A 10,502-nucleotide genomic window follows, 5' to 3' on the forward strand; every position below is an offset into this window, starting at 1 on the left:
AGTCATACGACAAAAAATCTAAGAATAACTCACCTTCTACAGAGCCACGTGAGACTGTTTCGCAAAAACCTTATGCGACAGGGTCAATGGGACTGTTTGAGTGGTTTTTCAAACTTTTTCCTTCTGTTTATTTAACTTTTACCCTTCTGATATTATTATTTTCTTAACTTTTTAGGATTTCTTTGCATTTCGCAAAGTCAGTGGCGTTGCGAGTGGAAAGACACCTCTAGAAGCTTATCTTGATGAACCACCTTTGGACATTACTAATTTCCAGAGCTTGGACATCCTCGATTGGTGGAAAGATAATGTGCATCGGTATGGTGATTTGGCTGCCAAGGCATGTGATATGCTAAGTATTTCAATCACAACAGTGGTTTCGGAGTCCTCCTTCAGTATTGGATCGCGAGTTCTTAACAAATATAAGAGCCGTCTACTTCCAAAAATGTGCAAGCTCTGATATGCACGAGGAATTGGATCAAACGATACAAATCTTATGCACATGGTAAATAACTCACATTTTAATTTATTTTAGAGTACCATTATACTTAAGCCTAAGTAAATGAAGTATCTGATATTTACAGATGAAGAAATCGATGGTGATGGTGATGGTGATGGTGAAGAAGAGAAATTACCATCATTTGAGTCCATTGTGGATGGGGAAGATGAAGATGAGCAAGTTTGAAATGTTGTTTCGATTTGGTGTTTTGATTTATTACAATTTGAGATTTCTTGTTTAAGTTGCTTGGTTTTGTTTTGAGTACTATGATTTGGTGTTTTTTTTAAATTTAATTTGGTTAAGACTTAACATCTCATCTTCTACATGCACTTTAAATTTGGTTATGACTATATATATAAATAATCGTCTCATATTATACATGCACTTCTAATAGAAAAAAATAGACTCAAGAACTTAAAAAAGTAACTAGCATACAAGAACAAAAACAATATATAACAAATTTTGTTGAGCTTGAATAATAGATGCTTCATGTATTTTCATTATGTGCACTTAAGTATGTACTGGATCAGCCTGAAGCGAGCTGGAGCAGCTTGCAGCGTCAAGAAGTGTCCTGATGCATTCCTTTGCGTCCAGCTCGCGGGACGGCTTGTAAGGGACTGTGCATTTTGGCGGGGCGGGATTGGGCCGACTTTTTGGAGACCGCAGTCCGCGCGGACCTAATCCCCTGTGATCCGCGAGAAGACGATCCCGCTGCTGTACGGGACGGGACGGGACGGACCAACCTGTTTGAAATTCCTACCTTTTAGCATTTGCCTCTTACATCGTTAAATTCCAGTGTAATGACCTGATTAAATCTTTGTACTATATAATCCATTGGCGAGGACCGCGAGGTCGATTTACCGATTGGGTGAAATGAGAGTAATTAAAATATGGTCGAAGAGTACAGAGAAAATTTTTCCAGTGGACCACTTATTTATATTTACACTTGTTTCAAGGAAAAAAAAAATTAAATATCACATATATCCATTTGTTCCTAAAAATAGGTTTAGATAATGGTTACCATACATTTTAATTTCTTTCCCTCTCAAAAATAACACTAATGTCCATGAATGCATTTAAAGTTTTTTTGTTTTTTTTTTAACTAAGTAAGTAGTTAACTGACTTACATAGTGTGTTAGTTAAACAAGTTAAGTAGGTTTAAGTTTGATGTGAGAAAATGACTTTAGATTAAAACTTTGGAGCTCTCGACCATAAACATGAAAATGGATTTGGCAATAACCGTTTCTTCTTGTGAAGTGTTTGTTGCATTTCCTTAAACATTTATTTTATTTACATAGTTTTATACGAAGAAAATAATAAAATTGTGAAAATATCAATATGTTGGAGTTTTTTTCCATCTATTAAACGCCTAGACCTTTATTTTTCGTATATAATACTTTTATATATAAAGAAATTTCGGACGATGGATTTTAGATTTTGGAGACTTCGTGTAGGCTATAGACTGGATCTCCTGTTTATATAAATAGTTAAACTAGTATGTTGCAAATAGTAGATCGTTGTACATGTTCTTTTATCATGCGATATAATCTTTAGTATATAGAATCGGTTAGATGAGTGGGAGTAAGAAATAATGGCTTAACGCTGAAGTCTCCGACGAACTAATTCACGTTTTAATAAAGTTGCAAAGAAAAAGGGGGGAAATACTTGGCACCCATTTGACGCAATGGAAATACTAAAATTATATGGAACAAGCTAAGGAGAAAATACATTAATGCATGTTTATTTGGCCATCGCCTTAAAATATGTTTACGCCGTGTGAATTAACGTTATATAGTTCTTATAAACAATCTATTTACATAACTGTATTAAATTATACTCTCTTTGTTTCTAAAAGATGTATATTTTAGGATTTTCACACTTATTAAGAAAATATTTCAAATTTTAGTTACCAATACATTATTTTCCGTAATCAATTATTTCCCACAAGTTTTCACTAATATAATTTTAATAAATATAATTATGTTTTTTGAAATTTACAATTTACATTTAATTTATGCATCAAAAATATGAAAAATGTATCTTTTTGAAACAATTTTATTTTCTAAAATATGGATCTTTTAGGAACGGAGAGAGTATTAAAATTATACTCCCTCCGTTTTTAATATAAGTCGTTTTAGAAAAATTTTTATGTTCCAAATTATATGATGTTTTCGATTTTCTATGTAAAATTTATTAACACTTAATGTTATATGACCAATGATAATATACATTTTATTTTATTATTAGTTGATTTGTGATTATGTAAATAATTAATGATGTTTTTGTTTAAAAAATATAAAAAATTAATGATTTTTTAATGTATGTGCACAATTTTAAAACGAATACAATAACTAAAAGGAGAATATCCTCAACGGAGAAACATGCCACGTCGGCTATTAAAATCAATTATATTAAAAAAGAGGGAATAATAATTTTAGTGAGGGCAACACTAATATCATTAATTTCGCTTTTATAAAAAAAACTGAGGGCAACACTCAAAAATAACTGCATCTTCTTAATCAATAAAAAAATCCAAATGAGACCACTTCGTCGAACAAGAAAAATTCAAATACAAGCTACATGCATACCACAAATCATTTTAAAAAAAAAATTAACTACGAAATGCAATTTATAATCATATATTATACTATAAATTTGCGAAATCTGGCTTCCAGACATGTTCAACATGATATTCGAAGCCACGATTGTTACAAAACCCATAGCTAATACATTTTATAAAAAATACTTAATTCTAATTTATATGATATAGTTTGATTAATTCAGATTTGGCATGATCCTTGCATCACCCTAATAATCACCTTTGCATAAAGTAGTATCTGCTTTATCCAAATTTAAATTATGTCTTAATATATGCACAAAGTTGAAAACCCATCTCACTAATCAAAGGTTTATTTACATATAATGGATTAAAATATATAAAAGGTGAACTAGAAAGTTTGAAACATTATAGGATTAAACAAATTAAAAAATAATATTTCATTTTTTTTTGCGTATTCCATGATCCGATTTAGGAATACCATTAGAGTGCAAAAGTTTTTTGTTTTTTGGTGTAAGAGAGTAAATAAAGTTGAAAAATGATTAGTGCATCTCGATGTTTCAAAAATAAAGTGTTTTAAAAAAAGATTACTGCATCTCGAATACACTAAATGTCTGTATGTCACCTCACCATTCACTAACCTAACAAAAACTTGCATATTTTGTCTGAACCTGAAAGTTATATTAATGGGATGTATCTCACAGTCTTTGTTAATTCACTGCTTAATAAACGTCAATTTCACAACCATATCAACGACGATATTTCAGCTGCCAATTGAGCTCGTTGCTCGGACCATTAGAGTTTACACTACATATATTTCACATGAAATTGGACATCTCGTCAGGGTACGAGGCAGGATCTAAGAATTACACGACAACAGACAATTTTTCATTCGGACAATATTAGCCCATACCTTTTCAAACCAGAAACGTGACTGCTTTGAGCAATTTTTGGAGTGATGATAGGGGTAATTTCGGTAAAGGTAAAATATCCACTTTTCTGAAAGGAATCTATTCTCTAAAAATGTTGACGTATCACATTTTACCGACACGTTATTGCTAGTTTTTCTTTATTTTTATTAATAATAATCGTTATTAGCTTATTTAATTCCTATGTTAAATCTGTGAGGTTACCGATACAACATATGGTTAAGATAATTTAATCTTTGTTTAGAACAAAACAATAAGATCCTATCTAAAAATATGAGCCATTATCAAAATCTCAATTTTGAGTTTTCCTTATTAAACATCAAAATAACTAATAAATGATATAACTTTTTAATATATTATCTTATAATTTAGAATTTGATGTTTTGAAAACTAAACGTAAATGATATATTTAAACCAAGGTTTAGTTGAGAAAATAAATTATCCACGATGCATTTTTTTTAATTTACAAAATATTCCATAAATGAATATTTTTGCAAATTTTTGCAAAATCTTGTTTTTGTTTTCCTAACATTTAAAAAGTCTGGACTATGGTTTAAACTTCGAAGAATGTTCTCCTTAAATTTCATTTATGTTTATCTTTTTGTGAATTTCCATAATAAACTAATTATTTTGGTGTATGGATTAAAGTTATAATTAAGTCCACTGACCTTACCCCCCCCCCCCCCCACTGCCCCATAGTCGTAAAAACTCCTACTATTCTATTACACACATCTTTTCTCCAAATTTCTTTGCTGCTTAACAAAGCAACGGCTGTGATTACATTACATCGGTGACTTCAGATCCAATCAACGGCCCCACGTCCATCTCTCTTCCTTCTCTCAGAACATTCAAACAACAAATATAGAAAAGAAGCAAGGCAGCAGCAGGAAGACGAGAGGAACAAAACTGAAACGTGCCTCCATTTCCACAAATCCTTTTAGTACAAAGCCCTCTTAAATGCTAAAGGTACTACCTTTTAATATCTTCATCTTCTTCTTCCATTCTCAAAGGTTCTCACAAATCTAGGATTGTTTTCTCTCTCTCTGAAATCCACATTCATTCTTCAGGATCAGTGGGTTTCTTTACTTCTTATTCCTCTCTCTTAAAGTCTCAATCTTTATGTTTTTTTTTTCTCTTCAGAACATGTTCTGTTTTTTTTTTCGTTCAAATCAATGTTCACGGGGTTCCTGTCCTTTTCCCCGTATTAAATCGTTTACTCAATTTATCATCTTTCTTTATTTTTAAAGATCTCTACCGTTTTTGCAGGTTTTGAAGTGATTAAGTAACAAGAAGAGAACAGTTATTTTGTTCCTTGTTATGGTGGGGGCGATGGCAAACAATGGAAGAATCCGGTCAGCTTTTCCGGTAACAAATGGGTCAAAAGATCTGACGCCGAACAGTGCTCCGGCGAGCACGGCGGGATCTGAGTATGGTCCGGTTGAGTTCAGTAGAGAAGACGTTGAAGCTCTTCTTAATGAGCGAATCAAGTACAAAAGCAAGTTCAACTACAAGGTTTCTTTCTTTTTGCACCCTCATTAAATATATATATATATATATATATATATATATATCAATTCTTTTCTTTTTTACTGAATCTAAAAGTCTTGTAAAAATGAATCCATTATGTTGTGTGGTCATGAATCAATCAGGGTTCTTGTTAACAAAGAGATTAAGTTGTTAAATCTTGAGTTAAGAAGGTTTGAGTTCTAAGTAGTTTTACTGGCTTTTCTCGTTGGATCCATTGGCTTTTTGAAGATTTGATCGTTATAAGACATTTTGTAGGACCTTAATTTAAAGACTTTGTTTTATGTGTTAGATCGTTTGTGATAAAATCTCTAGGCTTTAAATTCAGTTTGCTTACTGGCTTTTATCGTTGGATCTCTTTGTTTTTGAAGAAGATTTTGAATGTGGAGTATAAAAAAGACAATTTGTGGGACCAAAATAGTTTTTGTCTGTTTGATAAGCATTGAAGACTTTTGTCTGTGTGTTTGACCTTTTTAGCCTGAGTTAGTTTAGCTTGAATTTTGAATGTTAATCTTGGTATTTGAATTTTGCAGGAGAGATGCGAGAATATGATGGAATATATAAAAAGACTTAGACTTTGCATTAGATGGTTTCAAGAACTTGAGCTGGATTATGCTTTTGAGCAAGAGAAGTTGAAGAACGCCTTGGAAATGAATGAGAAGCATTGTGCTGATATGGGTGGGTTTTAGTTGTTGAATATTTTTTCTTTTGAATTTTTCATATTTAAACTTTATACTATTGCAATATGATGAACAGAGACTAGCTTGAGAAACAAAGAAGAGGAGCTGAATATGATAATTGAGGAGCTGAGAAAGAACTTTGAATCTGCTCAAATTCAGCTTGCCAAGGAACAGACAGAGAAGTTGGTAAGAATTGGTTAGTTTGTAGTTAAAAGTACTTGTGTTTTGTGGGTTTTAATTGGATATGTTGTGCTTTAGGCTGCAAATGATTCTCTTGGGAAAGAGAAAGAAGCAAGACTTGCTGTTGAAAAGGCACAAGCTGGTCTCACAGAAGAGCTTGGAAAAGCACAAGGAGAGCTTCAAACTGCTAATCAAAGAGTGAGAAAACTAAAAAAAAAAAAAAAAGGATCTGAAAATGTTAAAATTGCTGTCACACCTAATCTTGACTTGACTTTTTTTGTGTGTGTTTGTTCAGATACAATCTGTAAATGACATGTACAAACTGTTGCAAGAGTATAACTCAAGCTTGCAGCTGTACAACAGCAAGCTACAAGGTGACCTTGATGAAGCTCACGAAACCATAAAACGCGGCGAGAAAGAAAGGACTGCCATTGTTGAAAACATTGGCAACTTGAAGGGTCAATTCTCAGCATTGCAGGATCAACTTGCTGCTTCTAAGGTGATTTAGTACTCTAATGTTAGTAAATGTATGTTTGCCATCAGAATATGACTTGTTGTCTTGTTTTTGTTTTAGGCCTGTCAAGATGATATCATGAAGCAGAAAGCTGAATTGGTAAACGAAGTTGCGAGTCTAAAGGTGGAGCTTCAGCAGGCTAAAGATGAACGTGATCACCATTTAACAGAGTTAAAAACCTTCCAAGCCGAGGCAGCCAAGTACAATGACTTCAAAGACACCATAGCAGAGCTTGAGGTTTTCTATTCTTTTGATAATTTCTTTCAAAAATCTATTGCAGATTATTTTTTATTAAGATGAATGTAAACTCTTTTGGTCCAGGCCACGTGTTCTTCCCAGAGTAGCCAGATACGAGAGTTGCAAGATCAACTAGTATCTTCTGATAGGCAACTGCAGGTTTCAGAGTTACACATATAACAAATTACTTACATAATATTTGACTAGTAAGTTTTTGATAACCATTCTTGATTTTTTTTTTATGGTTAATAGATGTCTGATCTAACTACATTTGAGAAAATGAATGAGTTTGAAGAGCAGAAGCAAACCATTATCGATCTGAAAAGTCGTGTAGAAGAAGCAGAGCTTAAATTCGTGGAAGGAGAAAAGCTACGGAAGAAGTTGCACAATACTATTCTTGTATGATCCCCCTTAACTTTAACCTCTGCCACTTCTTTTTTTCCTTCACCTGATCACAGTTTTGTTTCCTTCTCTTATTGCAGGAACTGAAAGGGAACATACGTGTGTTCTGTAGAGTTAGACCTCTACTGCCAGGAGAGAACAATGGTGATGAGGGGAAAACCATTTCTTACCCAGCATCACTAGAACTACTTGGTCGTGGTATTGACTTGATACAAAATGGTATGAAACTAAAAAGAAAAAAAAAACTCTGCAAGAACGTGGAAAACGACACAGTTTCTTAACATCTGTTGTTGTTGTTGTTGTGTGTTTTTGGCTATGGACAGCGCAAAAGCATTCGTTCACATTTGATAAGGTCTTTGTGCCTAATACATCACAAGAAGACGTTTTCATAGAGATTTCTCAACTTGTTCAAAGTGCTCTCGATGGTTACAAGGTGTGCATTTTTGCATATGGACAAACCGGTTCGGGCAAGACTTACACAATGATGGGTAAGCCAGGGAGCGTCGAGGAGAAAGGACTGATCCCTCGTTGTCTGGAGCAAATATTTGAAACGAGGCAGTCTCTTCGATCTCAAGGTTGGAAGTACGAACTGCAGGTAATCTTTTTATCTCGTTGCATTAATAAGTAAGATGCATCCTTGTGGTTAGAATCAACATTTAACTTTTGTAGTCTTGTTTCATGTGCATAGGTTTCTATGTTGGAGATATACAATGAAACGATCAGAGACCTCTTGTCAACGAACAAAGAAGCAGTGAGAACAGACAATGGTGTATCTCCGCAGAAACATGCTATCAAACATGATGCTCATGGGAACACACATGTCGCTGAGCTTACTATTTTGGATGTTAAAAGCTCTCGAGAGGTTTCATTCCTCTTAGACCACGCTGCTCGTAACAGGTGATTAGCTAAAAGTAAAACCCATTAACAGATTGGTCATCAAGATTGTTTTTTTTTTTTAATGGTGTTATCTTTTCTTCTTTAGATCGGTAGGGAAGACACAGATGAACGAGCAGTCTTCAAGAAGCCATTTTGTTTTCACACTAAGAATCTCTGGTGTCAACGAGGTAATTTATCAACCAAACCAGCTTTTTGTTTTCTGATGATTCCTGTTTTGTCTAATAAACCAAACTGTTTGTTTACTTCTTCTGACAGAGCACTGAGCAACAAGTACAAGGGGTCTTGAACCTGATTGATCTTGCGGGGAGTGAGCGTTTATCAAAGAGTGGATCAACCGGAGACAGACTTAAAGAAACTCAGGTTAGTTCTTTACCAAATATAAAACAAGATTACGGTTCTTCTTGCAACTATAAAACATTCTTTTTATTCTTTCTTTAGGCAATCAACAAAAGCTTGTCGTCTCTTGGCGATGTCATTTTCGCATTAGGAAAAAAAGAAGATCACGTTCCATTCCGAAATTCGAAGCTTACTTACCTTCTCCAGGTACTAACTACTTCACAAAGCAAAACACAGATTATCAAAAGATTTTGTTCTCATGATGGAACTAATGTTTCATTTGTAATATCAGCCTTGCTTAGGAGGTGACTCAAAGACACTAATGTTTGTGAACATTGCTCCGGAATCTTCTTCAACCGGTGAGTCTCTTTGCTCGCTTAGATTCGCAGCGAGAGTAAATGCTTGTGAGATTGGAACTCCACGTAGGCAGACTAACATCAAACAATTGGATCGTTTGAGCCTCGGATGAGAGAGATGAAATTTGAAGTTTGAAGCATCATTTTCTAAGTTAATTATACGAATGTTTGTACTTAAAATATGGTCACAAGACTTGATTGAATGATGAGATGAGCTCTAACGGGAAACACACAAAGACCTTTTGTTGTAATCTGTATAGTTTGGTCAACACTTTGATATGACCGATTAATGTTTCTCTTTTAGCAAAAGATCAGATTTCTTGAGCTAATGAGACTCTAGACTAAATCATGGCTTTAATAGGGACAAAGTATTTCATTGACCAACATGAAAATTATCTTGATGAAATAGATTAATAATGTCTGTTATCTTATTGTTATAGAAATTGTAAAATGTACAAACTTACAAACAAATCAATGTTATAAATTATGGAGTGTATTGCCATTAACCAGGTCCGGACCGAGACCGGCCCAATACCTAAAAGATGGAGAGATGGCTGAAGCCTAGAGAGAGGAGAGAGAGCTGACTTCAGGAGAGAGAAAGACGGCCACAAAGCTTGGAAAAAAGGAAACTCTTTCCTTTTCTTAGTAGATGTAATCTTTCCATTATTATGTATTAGTAGTTTTCCTAATCCTAGTGAGTTTAAGTCTCGGATACTTTTCATTTATCTTCATCTTGTAATCCTTATATAAAGGAACCCCCTTGATCATTAATAATAACACATAAATATTCAGTCTCTAAACTCTCTAATTACAACACGTTATCAACACTATAGACTCCAAAACCCTGAGATAAAACCTAACCTAAAATCCGTCACACATAAACCCTAAATCAGGCGCAACTTAAGATCGATCTGTCTCTCAAACCCTGAGGAACCAGACGACGAACCACATATCAAATTGAAGCTCTTGACGAGACGAATCCAGCAGCGAAAACCGTTCGTCGATCCGATCTCAGACGCGCCCACACTCGCAGAAACAATACGCGGGGCCGTCTTGATCTTTTGGAACCCTAATCCGAACCAACAAGATTTTCTAGCCAAATTCAAATCCTGTGAAAGATAAGTTTATCATACCTTAGTTGTTTGATGATATCTTGTTCAGATTATGGTGTTCATGTAATTTAATACTCCTTGTTTTTATTTCATGATCTGAGAGGAGTTGGTGCAAAGATCTAATCCCGAAGAACCCTAGATTGTTCTTGCTTGTGTTCCATCTTGCAAACACCTGATCAGCTAAAGCCCTTAAGCGTTCCTGATCCTAGACATTCGCAGTTTCATGTTCACAACAGAGCTAGTCTAGTTCGCATCACAGCCAGCTTGAGTTCCCAATCAACC

The 10,502-nt window shown here is 34.3% G+C and overlaps 1 protein-coding gene across 2 annotated transcripts; it reads left to right on the forward strand.

Annotated features, from left to right (window-relative positions):
* Window positions 1-4,695: 4,695 nt before the first annotated feature.
* LOC106313099 (kinesin-3) lies at window positions 4,696-9,494 on the forward strand. Of its 2 annotated transcripts, none has more exons than XM_013750836.1 (16): window positions 4,696-4,948; window positions 5,249-5,494; window positions 6,040-6,184; window positions 6,263-6,372; window positions 6,445-6,564; window positions 6,662-6,865; window positions 6,941-7,117; window positions 7,202-7,276; window positions 7,370-7,516; window positions 7,600-7,738; window positions 7,843-8,114; window positions 8,208-8,416; window positions 8,502-8,583; window positions 8,672-8,776; window positions 8,855-8,959; window positions 9,045-9,494. In XM_013750836.1, the coding sequence occupies exons 2-16, from the start codon at window positions 5,300-5,302 to the stop codon at window positions 9,219-9,221; spliced, it is 2,262 nt and encodes a 753-aa protein (XP_013606290.1). In that variant the 5' UTR covers window positions 4,696-4,948; window positions 5,249-5,299; the 3' UTR covers window positions 9,222-9,494. The 2 variants fall into 2 exon arrangements, with proteins under 2 accessions (XP_013606290.1, XP_013606291.1); XM_013750837.1 differs by lacking the exon at window positions 4,696-4,948 and adding an exon at window positions 4,965-5,054.
* The last annotated feature ends 1,008 nt before the right edge of the window (window positions 9,495-10,502 follow it).

Source organism: Brassica oleracea, chromosome C9 (assembly GCF_000695525.1).
Source record: "Brassica oleracea var. oleracea cultivar TO1000 chromosome C9, BOL, whole genome shotgun sequence".
In the NCBI taxonomy this organism is placed as follows: domain Eukaryota; kingdom Viridiplantae; phylum Streptophyta; class Magnoliopsida; order Brassicales; family Brassicaceae; genus Brassica; species Brassica oleracea.